The sequence below is a fragment of the Zingiber officinale genome, chromosome 2A (assembly GCF_018446385.1).
Source record: "Zingiber officinale cultivar Zhangliang chromosome 2A, Zo_v1.1, whole genome shotgun sequence".
Lineage (NCBI taxonomy): Eukaryota > Viridiplantae > Streptophyta > Magnoliopsida > Zingiberales > Zingiberaceae > Zingiber > Zingiber officinale.
The window spans coordinates 25,679,457-25,697,948 of NC_055988.1; the positions used below are offsets into that span (position 1 = coordinate 25,679,457).

An 18,492-nucleotide genomic window follows, 5' to 3' on the forward strand; every position below is an offset into this window, starting at 1 on the left:
GGGGAGCCTCTTCCAGATCCTGAACGGTACAGACGATTAATAGGGAAACTAAGCTACCTTACTGTTAGTCGTCCGGATATCTCATTTGCGATAAGTGTAGTAATCATTTCTCAACTCTCCATGCAAAGAACATTGGGATGCTGTAACTCGCATTATTCGATATATCAGAGACGCACCAAGAAAGGGTCTTTTGTATACAAACAAAGGGCATACTCGAGTCATAGAGTACTCTGATGCAGATTGGATAGGATCTCCCACTTATAGAAGATCCACTTCTGTGTTTTGTATATTTGTCGGAGGTAACCTTGTTTCTTGGAAAAGCAAAAAGCAGAATGTTGTGGCAAGATCCAGTGCAAAGGCAGAGTATCGAGTTATGGCCATAACTAGTCAAGAGCTTATATAACTAAAACGGTTGCTTCAAGAACTCAGGTTTGGGAAGGTTACACAAATGTCACTTATATGTGACAATCAGGCCGCCATGCATATTGCCTCGAATCCAGTTTTTCATAAGAGAACAAAGCATATTAAAGTATGTCACTTTGTTAGAGAGAAAGTCATATCAAGAGAAATATCTACTAGTTTTGTCAACTCACATGACCAACTAGTAGATATATTCACTAAGTTACTAAGAGGTTCCCGAATTGACTACATATGTAACAAGTTGGGTACATATAATCTATATTCTCTAGCTTGAGGAGGAGTGTTAGAATATTGTAAACATAATAACTAGGGGTATTATTGTAATTATGCTGTATATCCTTCTCTATATACGTCAATAACTCTGTCGTGTCTAATACATGGTTTTCTCTTAATAAATATGTTATATTAATTGGTCAATTATGTATTTATTTGTACAATTACAGTTGGTATCAAAAATGTTGGTGGAAGACTGGTACGACACACACGGGCCTGGACGTCTAGGTATATTGTTATACCTATTACATTTTCACTTGTCAATTGACACAAAAACACTAACTTTCAAGCATTACAACTCACTTGGATATAATGCTAAACAGAATCTGATTTTAAAGAGTGGTGAATATACAATATTTTGAAATATCAATCTTGCATTATTTGTGAGTATAAATTAATGTTTATGTTAGTTTTACCGTTATTCTTATGGTATTCTTCTTATACGTATCTGAATTCAAAGAATGTTTTTGTGAGAAAGTAATATTCATCTTTGTTTAGAATTATCACCCCATAAATACCTTTCTCCAACAAGAAGTGAGGTAGGTAAAAGAAAAACACTATGAATGTGAAAGTTTATCAGATTTGAAATATTAAATTGCGTATGGTATTTACAATATAACTATGTCTTCTTCATGATGAGATGTCTGCTATATGATTTGAAGATGGACTTTAAACAAACTGGCATGATCAAATTTAAAATAGATGTCTCAGTCTCAATCTTCAAATTTTCAGTTGAATGGTCCATCTGTAAATGTCAAGAATACTTGGGTAGGGATTGTAAACCTAAATTTGTGACTTATATAACTGTATCTATGAAATGTTTAATTATTCCTACATATTTTAAACAATACAGAACAGAGCTATATTACAACAGTCTTGTGTGACTTGTATACTGAATTGGTTACAGTTTTAATAAATATATTGATTATTTTTTTATTATTATTATGGTTGATTGTATTCTTGGTAATGGAGTATTGCATAGTGAATTTATATAAATTTATTAATAAGATGCAACTATAGTTCTATGCTGTATCATTTAAAATATAAAAAAGGGCAATCCGGTGCACGAAGCTCCCGTCATGCGGGGTCTCGGGGAAGGATCCATTGTACGCAGTCTTACCCTGCTTTTTCCAAGAGACTGTTTCCAGGATTCAACCTGTGACCTTTTAGTCATATGGCAACAACTTTACCGTTACATCAAGGCTCCCCTTCTGTATCATTTCAATATTCCTACATATGTTTTAAATGATACATCATTTAAAACATATGTAGGAATATTGAAATATTTAACAAATATAGTTATACAAGTCATACAAATTGACGTTTACAATCCCTACCCAAGTATTCTTGACTTCTATAGCAAGATGGATCATTCAACCAAAAATTTGAAGAACTTGTCCCTTAAAATTGAGACTAAGATATCTATTCTAAATTTGGTTATTGCAGAAATCTCATATATTACATCACAAAAAAGAAGTTATTGTTGTAAATATCATGATCAATTTAATATTTCAATTCTTAAAAAAAATCATACACATTATTTTTTTTACTTACCTCCTTGTTTGGGACAATTAACTATAATAGAGGCTCAGTTATCCATGTGGTGGTAATCTTCTAAACAAGGATGAATATTAGTTGCTCAGAAGAATATTATTTGAATTCAAATACTTTAAGCATAAAATGGTAAAACAAACATAAACATTAATTTCTATTTACCAATGATGCAATATTCATATTTCAAAATATTGTATATTCACCACTGCTTCAAAATTGAATGTTGATTTAGCATTATATCCAAGTGAGTTGTAATGATTAAAAGTCATTGTTTTTGTGTCAATTAACAAGCAAAAATGTATTTTATTAATGTTAATAGGTATAAAAATATACCTAATTGCTCCCTCTTGTAGATCTATTTAGATAGTGTTTGCCCCGGGACTACGGTGCAGCGGAAGGGCGCCAAGTTATCACCCAGGCATCTACGGTTCCATCTCAGCTACGGCGCATTTGTAGGAATTTTTCCTCTAAACGGAGGACACAACCACGGGATGTTGGGGGCCCGCCACGAGCACTTCCCGATTTACCCTGGTAGCTAGTGAAAAACTTCCATGGGACCGGACAAGTCGCCCCATCTTACATGGTTCAACATTTTTTTTAGATAGTTTGTGTCTTGGCAATCATCCACAAACATTTTGATATGGACTGCAATTGTACAAATAGAGATATAATTAAACAACTAATATACCATATTCAATTATTATATTACTAAATAATTTAAATTCCTTACAAGAAACCTAAATGAGCAATATACAGACTTGTTATATGGCATACCGACGAGGAGACCCCCTAAAAAAAATCGAACAATATGTATCAATTAACTCCTCGATTGTAAAAATAAGGTCAATTACACTAGAGAAGTCAAAGTTAAAGAAAAAATGTTTCTCCCAAACAAAACTTGTAATAGGCTTGAAAAGAAAATATATAGAAAAATATTGACTTTTAATAAGGCAAATAATATTTACAATTTCTATATTATTAAACTTGCAACGTAATTTAATAATTTGTTAAGGGAGATGTAACTACCATATTATAATTTTTCCAATGTATTTAATAAGTAGGTCATATCCTCATTTTGATTTTTTTTTTTTAAGTTTTAAATTGTTTTATGGCATACTACAATAAAGAAAACACACATAATTAACAAGGTTCTAAAATTCGCTAGGCGTTAGTCGGGCATCAGACCAGCACCTAAGCCGCTTAGGCGGGACTAGGCGCCGCTAGGCGGATTTCACGGTACACATAAATTATATAATAAATCACATTCTATAACTCCAACACAATAACATCAAATTTAAAATGAGTTCAAAATTATACAACTAATAAAATATCACAAATTTATTCTACTCCATAATTTTCAACAAATTGTTTTTCATCGGACACAAATTTAATATCATCATTGTGATCCTCTTCTTCTTTGGATGCAAAATCATCTTCGTGAAGTTTTCTCACTCTAAAGCTTATTCGGGATTGTCTGATGAAATGACATTTCCAAAGGATGAGGTTTTGGGTCGACCTTCAATTCAATCGCTTCCAAATTGAGGAAAGACCAGATAATAAATTTTTCTTTAAATCGATTTCTCCTGCCTTTCAACTCTCTGATTTCTCAAAAATATGGACTTCTTCATTCGCTCTTATTTCTCCAGCTCTGGTGAAGATGGAGTTTGATACTAGCAGCCCGGGCAAGCCAACAAATCGATTTTCTTGCTGAACCAAAAATTAGGATTTATAAAACTTAAGTCCAACACAAAAAAGGATACATGTCAATTTTTTTAAATTGGGATTTAAATTTAAAAGCCCAAATGAAAAAAAAATCATGAAAATCCTGCACTATTTCAGCGATGCCTAAGCGATTCGACCGATTAGTCGGCGCATAGAGCCACCTAATCCCACCCAGGTGCTAAGGCAGCCTTGGTTGGTCGACTAGCATATTTTCGGTACGATTAGCTGGTGTCTAATGCCTAAACGGCCGCCTAGGCCGATTTTTAGAACACTAATAAATAATAATTGGAAACAATGACTTCCAATCTCATTTTACTAAGTTAAGCAATCCTTACTACCAACTTCTCGACCTCTTCTTCAGAATCCCTTCAAAAAATAGTATCTCTCTCTTCTTGCAATTCATCCATATTAATTGAGATAGTGTATGAAAGAAGATGAGAGTTAGTGTTACAGCTATTGGCGAGGGTAGTATTGGAATTAGATGTGCCCTTTGGTAAAAAATATAGTATGGGAATTTAAAAACCTTAGGTGCGGTGCACCCTTTGGGAAACTATTTTATCTTTTCACACCACTAGTTGATCATCTTCCAATATATGGTTAAATTCACACTGACTTGGGTTCATCCTTGAAATTAGCAATATTAAAAAAAAATATAGTTAAACAAGTTGTAAACTCAAAATGAAAGAATTGTCAAGTGGTAAAAATAAATAAAAAAAAAAGTGAAAACTTTGAGTGAAGTATTTTATCATATCACTTGACCACCAATAGACTATGTGGTACAATATGAAGTTTCACCATCTTTCATCATAGCACCTAACCGACCATAGAGGTGTGGTACCAGTAAGGGCTTTAATCCCCGTGCTAGATTGCACTATTTATACTCTAAGGCTCCGTTTGGTATGCATGATAGGATAAGATTATATTTTCAAAAAGTTTTTAATTAAGCGTTTGGTAGAGTTGATTAGAGGTAGGATTGTGAATGATTAGGGGTAGGATTCATAATACCTTGGCCTCAAGAGGGATTATTTATCTTACCTTTAATCCTATCCTAATCAACCCAATCCTATCCTATCATGCATACCAAACGGAGCATAAGGAGTTAGTTCTAGGGATTCACATTTTAGCCTATTTATTAGTGATAAAAAAAAAGATAATAATTAAAAGTGGATTCTTTTAGATAATAAGTGACTTCACATGCGAAAAATAATTAATGATAATCAACTGAAATGACTTATGAAAAATAAATATGGTAACAATTAAGAAGCATACAGATAAGAGTTGACTTTATATTACAATAAAATAACCAACTTGGAACTTTAGTGTTGTAATGTGAATAAATATTAATTAAGATTAAATCTAATATACATATTTTTTGTTCTACTTACCGATTTGTATTCCTTCCCCATTTGCTTTGTCTATAGTTTTGTAGGCAATTGAATTCAAAGTTATGGATATTTTCAACAACGGTATAGAATTGCTCAAAAATCTTGATTGAAAATAGGATTTTGCTTTACCTACTTTTTTTTTTTTTTGTTCTACTCATTTAGATATTTTGTTATGACACATTCTTGTTGCGCTTAGTTTTACAAAATGAATGAATTACTTTTACAAGTACTTTTTGTTCTTTAATTTAGTTATAACATTTGTTATAGTTCTTGGTTAATTAAGTAGGGTACCTTTTAGTAAGTGGAATCACTGACAATGATAGTTAAAGATTGGTTATCCATATGTTATATTTGTATCATGAATTAATAATAGATACTAATTGTATGATTTATAGAAATATTTTGTCATGTCAAGCAATGCAAATTCAACTTTGTTGTTTTAAAACATAGAGGTAATAAATTTATAAATGATTTTTACTTTTTTTTTAATTCAAATATTATTGTGTTTTAGATACTTAAAGCTCCATAGTACACTCCAACAAAACTTTTGATCAATATTTTTATCGTTTAAATATCACAATTAACAAAGGAAATCTAAACAATATTATTAGCAACAATTACCACTATTCTTCCTTTAGAAAGGTATAGGAGTTTTAATCCCAAAGCACTTAATGGTACAGAATTAGAGTCCTTAACAAAATTTCTACACATCAGTCATTGTATGCACCAGAAGTAGTCAAAAAAGAATAATCACCTTGAAGATAAGATTCTTACTAGACAAGAGTTCGTTTAGATAAGAAATTTGTTTTGATAATGATTTTTCTTCGTCCATAAACTTCTTTCTCTGCAAAATATAGCAAAAGAATCAGCAAGAAATAAGAATGATTGAAAAATATAATCAATTATCAATAGCAAATATAATATAAACCTCAAGAAGAGTAAGTTTCCTCAAAGCAATGTCCATCAAAGCTTCAGCTTGCTTTTCAGATAAATTGTACCCTAGAACAAGTATAACACTCAGTCTCAATCTATATATACTGAACTGAATGTAAAAACATAGAGAACACACAAGCCACATTCTCAATTTCTTCTAGGAAACTGTTTAAACTCAGTAAATGGTAAATAAAATAAAAAATATTACAATGTTAATATAAAATTGTGGAAAGACATGAAGCTGTTGTGATTCAGAACATAAATGTGTAGAGGTGAACATTAACTCACATATCGTCAAACAAGGCTCTGCTAATTTTACTTTGATCATGAAAAAAATAATAACGAACTAAACTATGTTATCTCAATGCAAAGGTTTAAAATAAATGGAACAAATTTACAAATCTATGAAGCAAACTTTACATAGACAAACATCAACATATATATATATATATAAAAGAGAATGTTACCTTACTTATCTTATGGTGCACACCCTTGTGCACTAAGTAGATTTTTTTTTTAAAGCTTAGGGTATAGTATTTAGGCTAAAGGAAGTGAGGAAATAAAAAATACACATGGTGCGCACGGGTGTGCAGGGTGTCTTTCCCCTCTCTCTCTCTATATAAAGAAATATTAGTACAAAAATATACATCACAACTGATAAGACAGTATATGATAAATAAATAAATAAATATATATATATATATAATGAAATATTAGTATGAAAATACTTTCTGAAATTCTGTTTTTGTTCATGCATGAGAGATCAACTATAGCTCATTTTTATTGATTAGACAACAGTTATGATAGAGTATCTAGAAAGTTATTAAATAGTGTTTATAAAAGAAAAGAAGTAAAAAATTTATGATAATGCAGGTTAGCTAAACACCAAGTAGATATGCCCCCTAGGGGAAGGTAACATTAAACTTTTAAATTTAGAAAAAGAAAAGGAGTCCAAAATCATAATCCAGAAAAAGAAATGGGACGTGGAGGACCGACCTAACCCACAAACAAAATTGAATGCCCCTTCTCCTAATAGTAAATATAGCATAGACTCTTCATCTATTGCAAAAGGTAATTGCATGACAACTATGCTAGTGTTTATTCATTAATCACCCATTATAGTCAAGATAAATAAAGGCGTACCTTTCACTAAAGCAGCTATAGCCAGAGTGTTACTAGATGTTTCCCTGACTATATTTATAATGTCATCCAAGTTATCAAGACCAATAATGATGCCCTGAAAATAAAATAAAGGAAATACAATACTTAAAAACTATGCCATATTAAGCATTTAGATCGGAGAAGATATACCTCTATAATATGTTTTCGTTCTAAAGCTTGACTAAGCTTAAATCTTGCACGTCTTTCAATGACAGAACTCCTAAATTCAAGAAACACCTGAAACAAAATAAACATTTTACTTTTGCTATTACTATTTCACGGCACATAGTAAAATAATCACTTCTCGAAGAATTTATTATTAGGCAATATCAGTTTATGTTGGGATATCATGTGCTGAAAAAAAGGTTTCCCCCATTCAATTGTATTACAACACCTATCACAATCTATGAGTAACTTTGGTTGAATAGATTTTGTGCATATGAATAACAAAATCAAGAACTTGGTTTTTAAATTCACTAAACATATTAGAAAAATAAACAAGGAATGAGCATAATAGATATTGTAATCTTTTTACCAACTGCATAGAAAGCTAACAAATTTTTGACAATATAACATTCCTCTTCCAACAGAAAATTTCAGAATGAATAACAAAATCAAGAACTTGGTTTTTAAATTCACTAAACATATTAGAAAAATAAACAAGGAATGAGCATAATAGATATTGTAATCTTTTTACCAACTGCATAGAAAGCTAACAAATTTTTGACAATATAACATTCCTCTTCCAACAGAAAATTTCAGAAGGAATAATGCTGATAGGAGTTTATTTTTAATTGCATTTCACAATTTACATTTTGCTATATTATTGTTGCATATTATGATTACCTTTAGGATTTTATTACTTGGATGGAAGATACAAGAGAGAGTGATAAAAAGATGTATGTATAATTTTGTGAATATTTTCGTTGTAACTTGGGTGGAAAGCCAAGAGGGAGGAGAGAAAAAATTACAAAATAATTTTACCTTGACTAAATAGATTAGCTAAATTAATTATATCTTTTATTTAATAATTAAATACCTATTAAATTAAATTTTTCAGCCAACTTTTATTTTTTAAAAACAATGAACTATTTTCTAAAACAAATGGGAAGGGTTTTCATTTTATGAAATTGATGGAATGAAATAATTTTAAATGAATAAATGTCTATTTAATTTTATAGGTAAACATTATCAAACCAATAATGGTTAAATGTTATCAATTTTATTTTTATGAAGTTGATTGGTGAAACAACTTGATTTTTTAAAAAAAAAATCTATATATATACATATATATATTTATTTATTATTTATTTTTTGTGAAAATATCAATTAGATTAAATAGTAATGAATTTTAAAATTTTTGGAAATAATTTGGTTCACTGCACCAGTAAAGCTGTCACCAAACAACTTGACTGAAAGAAGTTAATTTGTTTTTTTTAAATAAAATTTAAAAAGGTTTATTGACATTTACTCTCTATTTTCTAAAAGAGGAATTTTTTAAATACACATGTTGTTTTGCCCAAATTTGACATTAACTAATTTTATATTTTAGAAAATTCCAAATGATAATAATAAATTTACTTAAAAAATTAAACGGGCATGTCTCTCCCCTTTTTTATTTTTTCAAAATAATTTTATTCACAAACTATTTCACTGAACAATTTGATTCAAAGACTTCAAGTTGTTTTTTCATTCCCCTTTATGGAAGGCGTTATCTATTAAATAACTTACATTTATGTTTCATCTACCAAATATAAAACCAATACTTATTGTCCCTCAATAACCCTCCCTTACCAATGGGCATGTCTCTCCCATTTTTTATTTTTTCAAAATAATTTTATTCACAAACTATTTCACTGAACAATTTGATTCAAAGACTTCAAGTTGTTTTTCATTTCCCTTTATGAAAGGGGTTATCTATTAAATAACTTACATTTATGTTTCATCTACCAAACATAAGACCATACTTATTGTCCCTCAATAACCCTCCCTTACCAATACTTCATGGATTGGCTTATTCACTTCGTAACACCTATCATCCTCTCAATAGCCCTCCTTTCCCAATACATCATGAGATGTGCTTATCCTACTCTTGGTGTCCTCTCAATAACACTCCTTTCCTAATGCATCGTGGTATGGATCATCCACTTCATTCCTCCATAAATAGAACAAACATGGTAGATCACCTATTCACATCTATTCCAATAAACTGGTACTAACAATCTCACAGTTTAAGGTATGTCACTCCATGCTAACCTGAAGAGGAATGTCTTGAAAGAGAATGTTGTCTTAGTTCTAAGAAATCCAATTTAGAGCATAGCACTCCATACAACTAACCTAAAGAGGAATGTCTTAAAAGAGAATGTTGTCTTAGTTCTAAGAAATCCAATTTAGAGCATAGCACTCCATACAACTAACCTAAACATATCAATTTATAGAAACTACAAACTAGTAATGGTAATGTTATAGAATTATTGAAAGACAGTTGAAAAAACGTCCTTTGGGAATATTTACTACCTGAAGGAAATAGAACTATTAATACTGACTTCAAAACGAAGATAACTATCAATGCTACTAATAATGTTCTTTTTCCAACTGGATTCAGTATCATTACATGTATGATTCTTTTTCTTAGACTTAGACCCCTATTCAAATAACTAGAAACAATAATTTCTAGTTCACTCATAAAGGAACTATCACTGTCAACCTCAAAAATATGATTTTCAATATCAAAAAATATAGAGTAACGATCACCATTACTATCCTTAACAAAAAAAGTGTCATCAGAGATCAAACTCCAAATATTCCTGATATCAAATAAATAATCAACATTATTGAAACTATAATTACTAATACGATTCTTAGTTCTAAGAAATCCAATTTAGAGCATAGCACTCCATACAACTAACCTAAACATATCAATTTATAGAAACTACAAACTAGTAATGGTAATGTTATAGAATTATTGAAAGCCACAGTTGAAAAAACGTCCTTTGGGAATATTTACTACCTGAAGCAATTCCTTCAAGCCCATCAGCTTTGGCTGCGAATCAAGAATACTGCAAATGCAAAAGCAAAAGCATAAAAAAAGAAAGCAACTCTGACACTGGCAAAAAAAAAAAAAAAAGCAACTTTGCCATTGGCAAAAAAAATGAAAGGTGCAATCTTCCATAATCAAGTAAAGAAAAGTTTACAAAAGCATGGAAAAGGATACAGCTCAAACTTGAGAAATTGCATCCAAAAGTCAACATGGCCCAGAGATAGCAATTTAACTAGTGAATCACCCTGATCTGTGACTTCGACTATACACAACTATTACAATCAATAACTGTGTACTTCTAGGCAGGAATAGAATCAAGCATTTGATTGAATTTAAATTTGTTCATAATGTTTATACTCAGCAAATCCAATCCTACCATTGTTCCAGTAAACAAACGAAATAGAATGAAAACAACAACAGGTTCAACTATATGTTGTGACTGTACGTTGGTGGAAGGGGAATTCATGATAATTTTGCAAATGTTGTTCAACAAGAAGCAATGAAGGCAGAAAGAAGCTTCATATACGGAGATAGATAAGAGTGATATAGATATAATACAAAATTCAGAGAAAGAACAATATAATCATAACATTAAGTATAACATGCATACGTAGTAAAAGTCATAAAGAACTGAAAATAGGAGCAATTATAAAGAGATTCTTTAATTAACTCAAACTTAATCACATATATACTGCATTGTATTGAGTTGGGAAAAAGTTAACAAAGAAATTCTAACATTTCCAGATTACAAATAATAATTACTTAGCAGCTTTAAACCTAACATCGTAATGAGAAAGTTCTAAGATATTTGTTTTGATTATGAGTTTGGAGACTATTTTATTCCACTACTAGGATGCAACAGAAAGATCATGTGAGTAAAAACTATCAGCAAAAAATCAAGCAAACAAAACCGCAACAACCATAGGACAAGAATCACAGTTATCATTAAAAAGGAGCATGAGGGTGATGGACATGAATTGACATATTATAAACTCTAAAGGAAGAATACTATTGTCGAAAAAATATATGTATATAACTTGTGGTGTTGCAACTGAAATAATTTAATACAAAATATTGGTTGTCTAGTATCAAACTGCTAATATTAAAATATACAGCTTAACCCAGTAAAAAAGGTTGCATAATTTGTTGGAGCAATCCGGGGGAGCTCCACACCTTTGCATAAAATCCTATCTCAAGAGGGAGCTTAGGTGAAGGGGGAGCGATTGCTCATTTATTGGTAAAAAGAGAGAAGTTTACCTTTGCGGAAAATCATAGCTTAAGGGGGAGCCTAAATAAAGGAGGAGCCTAGGGATTTAGGCTCCATTATTTATGCATGAGTTGATTTGCACATTTATTTGCATATGTATTGCTATATTGTTTCCCTAACTTAAACGGGTTGCTAAACATCAAAAAGGGAAGATTGTTAGAGCAATCTGGATACCTTAGGTTCTGATTTTGGGGCAAAGGTTTAAGTTAGGTTTATTGTTGTATTTGATATGTGCTTGTGAGTGTGCAGGATGCAGGTACAATAAAAAAAAAGTCCAAGTGTGAACTTAGCAAAGGGAAAAGTCTAAGGGTGAGTCTTGGCAGTGTAAGTCCAAGCATGTAGTCTTAGCAACGTAAGTCGAAGTGTGACTTGGTAAAGGTTGAAGTCCCGGAGGCGCGGCCTCTTGGCAAAGGTTGAAGTCTCGGAGGCGCGGCCTCTTGGCAGAGGAAGACCTGGCAATAATGATAAGGCCGAAGGAAGCTCCTGAAGGCAAGGTGTGAAAAATAGGGAAGCATTTGAGGGACGCAAAGCTGATGGAGGAGGCTAGAAGACAAGGTCGATGAGGTTGTGTGGATAAGGACGAATGCATGAGAGATCGTACTCAGAAAAAAAATCCTAAGTTTAGGATTTTACTTTAACAATTACCAGTGTTGTCAAAATCGAGAGTTTAGGTAAAATTGTTAGAACAGTCGTAAAATCAGATCGTAAAATCGTAAAATTTTACATCATACATTAAATCAATTTTAAAAGAAACCTGATATATTCTTTTTAATTGATCATTAAATATTTTAATCCAAATTATAATATAAATCTACATATAGAATATTTTAATTCATATAATCATAAACTACTGATAATTTTAAACTTTTAAACAACCAAATACTTGCCATGAAAACACAACATAAACATAAATTCAAGTCTAAAACTTAAGTCCAAAGATAAATAAAACACAAGATAACAAATTAATATAAATCATTCATAGACAAGTATAAATCTAAAATAGTCCCAAAACGATATCGTTTTGTCCAAAATAGTTTCCCTTTATTAACGACACAAAATCGATAAAATTATCTCAAAAATCATGTTTTTACAAGTTTAAATGTGATTTTACGATTTTGATCTGATTTTACTTTAATACACGATGATTTCACTCGATTTTCATAAGTAAACTCGCAATTTTGATAACATTGGCAGTTACTGTAACAGTCAACTGGTGTTTTCATCAGTCTGTTAGCGAACATAATACCTCTGTTCACTCAACCCATGTGGAGCAATCAACTGGTGTTTTCATCAGTCGACTGGTATCGAGTCGTTGGCTTGTAATCGTTGAATTCCACTTAGAACCATTCGACTGGTGTTTTTACCAGTCGACTAGTGGCGGGAAACAATGTTTCCTCCCAAGCTCTATTTAAGATAGCTCGGGGTGCTTGGCCAAGGTTGACGAAATAAGCTTGGTTAAAGTCTATTAGAAGTCTCCGAAGTGCTCCAAGCTCTTCTTGTGATCTAAGGGTTTTGGATCAACGTTGTGGTGAGGTTTCCCCACCGAGAAAGAGGTTTGAGCTAGCCAGGGGTTTCCGGGGAATCATTCACCGACGGATCGGGATCGTCCACCTTACGGACCGCTGTGGAATAGGAGTTTTATCTCCAAACCACGTAAACGAGCATGTCTTTGTGGTTTGCTTGTCTTCATTCTTCTTGTTTTAGTTTAGCTTTCTACTTGTTAGTTTGTTTTGTATTCCGCTGTGCACTAACATTATAGGAAGCGAACGATTTGGGTGAGACGCTAATCAACCACCCCCACCCCCCCTCCCCCCGGCCGCCGCCGCTAGAGGACGTCAAGGTCCCAACATAATTATATTGGTCTTCAAGGATCATTTGCCCGGTCTTTGGAATATCAATACTGAAAGGTTATCGCAAATAACTTTAAGATGCAACAAATTGAATCATAAATAAAGGCATAATACTCACCCTACCATGTTGCAGCTAAAACTAGACTGAAGAGTAGTATGCTGATAAAGTTTGTTGAGAACAATTGATGGATCTGACCCTTTTTCAGCTAAAGAAAAATTATATCAGCAAGGGATAGTTTAGACAGAAATTCTACTGCAAAAGAAGTTCAAATCAGGAAGGCATGCTATAAACTAAACTGACCTCAATAACAATACGCATTCCAGAGCGGTCACTTTCATCGCGAATATCACATATACCATCTAAAATCTGTTTTCAAAATCAAAAAATTAATTGAAAGAGACAAACTGTACCTCAGCTTCTCAATAAAAGGTGGTAAGAGACCAAATATTTGCAAAGATATTTGTTGATAATAATTATGTAAAATGGCACAAGGATGGGAAAGACACTTGGATATCAATTGTTTGAACAATTTCTTGACTGAACTTAAACAAAAAAATAAATCATTACACGAGCATATTGATCCATTTTTTAATAAATAGTAGGGGAACAATTCATGTACACCCCTTGTAGTTGAATGATCTTGTGTGTTAGCTCCTTTTTATACAATAAGTTAACCAAATATGTACACCCCTTGAAGTTGAATGATCTTGTGTGTAATTGCCTCCCTTTTATACACCAAGTTAACCAAACATGGTCATAAAGAATGAATGACAAAAAAAATAAAACCATCAGATTTTTCGTTAAGTTGAAATCAGGCTGAATTGAATTAATTTGAACTAATAGGTGCTTGTACTTGAATGATCTTGTGTGTAATTGCCTCCCTTTTATACACCAAGTTAACCAAATATGGTCATAAAGAATGAATGACAAAAAAAATAAAAACCATCACATTTTTGGTTAAGTTGAAATCAGGCTGAATTGAATTAATTTGAAATAATAGGTGAGCCATGTTAAATGACATCTGTATCAGTGGCAACCAAATTTTGTTATCAAAAAATATTATACTGTCAGATTCAGATATTCTACAAAATTCATCATCAAGGAATAATATTTAAGCACTAACAATTAAAAAGTCCCCTCTATTTCATTATTTTCCATATTATGGAACAAAAAGATGTACTGCATTTATTATCACCACAACATTAGAAACGTTTTTGTTTAATCACAACCAGGACCCAATTGCTTTCACGTGCCATTGTCACCCACCCCCTCTCTATTTCTTTATTTTCCATATTATGGAACAAAAAGAAGATGTACTGCATTTATTATCACCACACCATTAGAAACGTTTTTGTTTAATCACAACCAGGACCCAATTGCCTTCACGTGCCATTGTCACCCACCCCCTCCCACCCCCAACATACACAATTTTTGTATTTTGCACATTGCCATATAGTTCCCCTTCGTATACATTAAAAAAATTGTATTCCCCAACAATTAGATATTGGTATTACTTACATTAATGGAGATGGGAGGTCCTGATTCCTGAAGCCTCTTTCTTTCTTAATTAATGATAAACACAAGAGTATGGAACAGATTCATGGAAGGCACTATACAATAAGTTTTTTAATTTCCATCTAAATCATTGTAATCTCGCACAATTCCATTATACCATCAGTAGCATCTTATTGTTTATCCTTGCAGCCAAGATGACTCATCACAAAATAAGGGATTATACCCAACACATAGAGTTCAAAGTTCAAACATTTTTCTGGAGATATTCTAATTTGACCTAATTCAAAATGAAGTTGAAAAAAACACATTCTTGCTGGTTGATAACCAAATATCACATGTCTTGTGCTTAGTCAGATTGAAAACAATCAGTAAAACAGAAAATAAGGCACCATTTGTTTTTTCATTTACTATTTTTCATTTTCAATTTTTTATCTTCATCACATTCAAAGAAATGAAAGAGAGTCTTGGCGCAACGTTAAAGTAGTTGCTTTGTGACCAAAAGGTCACGAGTTCGAATCTTGAAAACAACCTCTTGCAAAACACAAGGTAAGACTACGTACAATGGATCCTTTCCCGGGACCCCACATAACGGGAGCTTCGTGCACCGAGCTGCCCTTTTTTTATCACATTTAAAGAAATCAATTTGCCATACAAATTTTCCAAAATTAATTTTTGTTTTTATAAAACAAAATGAAATGAAAAAAGTCAAACCAAGCAGTGTCCAATTTTCCTATAAATTTTAAGCCTTGTTTACTCCAAAGCAGTGTTCTAAATAGTGGTTGAGGCGGCCGCCTAGGCAAGAAGCGTGCATCAACCGCACCGCCTTCACCTTAGAAGGTGCATTAGGCGGTCAAAGATGAGTCAAGGCTAGTGAAGAGGCAGGCGAGTCAGGCGAGGCAGTGGATGATGCGATAAAGCCGGTAGGAGGGCGTGAGGTGATCAAAGTCAACAAAATTTGAAAATCCTAGATATATTAATACACTTTCTCTCCCTTCCAAAACAAAAATATCTCGTGCAAATTATGTGAGAGACTTATTAAGGGAGGAGTTTATTGAATGAAGCATCATATTGCGGATATTGTAGGACAAGTTGAAACATAGCCTAAAGCATCCGATGAAACAAAAAAATAAGTAAGAGCTTATCTTGAAAATAGCAAGAATTATTAGTGAGAAAGGGTGGAAGGACTAAAAGAAGAGGGGCGGAAGTAAAAAATAGATGATGTAGAAGATAATGATTGTCGAGTGGAGAGGGAGTCTTCTAAAAAAAAGTTAAAGTACCTTGGGTCTATTAATAAGTGGACATCGACAATCGATCCACAAAGGCAAAACAACAAAACATAAATGATGTATTGAAGTTAAAGTTTACAAATGATGTGCATGAGTACTTTACAAGATGGATTTATAAACCGGGGATTTCTTTTCATGCAATTGACAATCAAATCTTTAGACAATTTGTAAAGACGATGGGCCAATTCGGCCCTAGCTACAAACCTCCAAGTCAATATCTTCAAAGAGCCACTTTTGAAGCAAGAAGTTGAGAGGATCAAATTATCTCGTAAAAAGCATGAAGAAGAGTGGATGAAAAATTGATGTTCAATTATGACCGATACATGGATGGATCACAAGAGAAGAAGCATCATGAATTTATGTGTTAATTGCAAACTAGGCACTTCATTCCTTGATTCTATTGAAGAATCCATGGAGGCACACACATAGGATTTACATCTTCAAGTTTGTGGAAAAACACAGCAATGGAATTGGCCAATGCAACAAACAATATGACAGCGGAGTTGTTGAAGGTTACACAACCTCATATTTCTTTAACCCTCTTGTGCAACTCATACAATCAACCCCATGCTTGAAGCAATTGAAAAGCTAACCAAGTTTAGCGGAATGCTTGAAAAAACAAAGACCCTAACAATATTCATCAATGCACATTATATAAGGATATTGTGAAGCCCGGGATGACTAGATTTGCTACTTCATTTTTGAAAGATCAATTGAAACTTATGTTTACATCCGAGGAGTGGGGCAAAAAAAAAATTAAGGAGCGGTGTGAAGGGGAAAGCGACGGAGGTGACGATAACAATATCTCTTTTTGGAATGGTGTTTCTTTGGCTTTGAATGTTTTCACCCCCTTTAGTGAAAGTTTTACGCCTAATTGACAGTGAAAAAACACCTTCGATGACCTTTTTATTGAGTGCACTTAAACAAGCCAAGGAAGATATTAAAATGAAGAAAATGTCACTCCAATCTTGATAGTCCTTGCATTATACCGCTAACATGTTGAATCTAATTTTTTACTTCAAAGATCCAAGCATACAAAATGACACAAATGATTTGAATCTCGAATTGTGCTGAGAGAATTTTTTCCACCAACGAGGACATGCAATTCACCATTTCTAATAATGAATTGTTGAAGTATAGAAGAAAATGACGGTCACCGCATATGAGAAGGTGGATGTGTACCATGAATTTGATCCAGGTACATCTCTTTCCTTTATTTCTATTCAGATATACATGTCTCTTTTACCTATTTTTTGATTTATTGTTTTTTTTCTTTGCTTTTTTAAGTTGGATGGTAGTGAAATGGTGACACTCCAAACTTACAAAAAAAAATGGCAAAGAGATTTCTCTCTTTAACAAATGGTTCATGTGAATAGAGTCAATTTGAAGGGGTATATAGTAATTCATAAATTATTCTATCTATCCTTTCTTTTTATTAGTTTTTAATAATTTTCTAATTGTTTAAATACACACTAAGAAGAGAAATAGTGGCGGAGGAAGAAGAAGAAGAGTAAAAGACAAATTGGCAGAAATTTGCTTCTATCCTCTCAAGCTAGTGAAACTCAAGTTGGCTTATTGATGGTGGCGATGAAGATGAGGTCAAGCCAAGTTCGGGGCTTACTTGGAGAATGGTGGCAGAAGCCTCAAAGTGGATGAAGTGCTACAAGGAGGAGTACAAAAACATCCCCATTGGAGAACTTGATGAGGATTTAGAAACATTAGACGATAATGCATGTGTAGATAATTTAGAAGATTAGTTATGTTTAGTCAATCCTTGTTGGCTTGAAATGTTGGATTGAAACTGTTAGAATAAGTAAAAGGGTATTTGTGTCTTTTGGTGTATATCTTCTTTCCTATATAAAGGCCTAACTCGTGGGGGTTCTAATGACACGAGATTCTAGGTTTTACTTTTAACATGGTATCAGAGCAAAGTTAAAACCCTAATTTCTTTTCTCTATCCGCGCCGTCTCTTTCTGCCGAGCCTTTCTCTTCCGCAAGCGACGCGCGAGTTCTTCTCCAGCGCCGCACCGCGCGAGTTCTCCAGCGCCGCACCGCGCGACGCGCGAGTTCTTCTCCAGCGACGCG

At 32.8% G+C, this 18,492-nt stretch overlaps 1 protein-coding gene across 1 annotated transcript in view; it reads right to left on the minus strand.

Moving 5' to 3' along the window:
- LOC122040963 (DNA gyrase subunit A, chloroplastic/mitochondrial-like) overlaps positions 1-18,492 on the minus strand; it is a 64,986-nt gene that overhangs the window by 14,056 nt on the left and 32,438 nt on the right. The window contains exons 11-17 of the mRNA XM_042600461.1: positions 13,903-13,972; positions 13,724-13,811; positions 10,459-10,507; positions 7,599-7,685; positions 7,431-7,524; positions 6,283-6,353; positions 6,109-6,198 (exon numbers count right to left, since the gene is read on the minus strand). Coding sequence (XP_042456395.1) covers positions 6,109-6,198; positions 6,283-6,353; positions 7,431-7,524; positions 7,599-7,685; positions 10,459-10,507; positions 13,724-13,811; positions 13,903-13,972 — 549 coding nt within the window. The remainder of the gene's footprint in view (positions 1-6,108; positions 6,199-6,282; positions 6,354-7,430; positions 7,525-7,598; positions 7,686-10,458; positions 10,508-13,723; positions 13,812-13,902; positions 13,973-18,492) is intronic.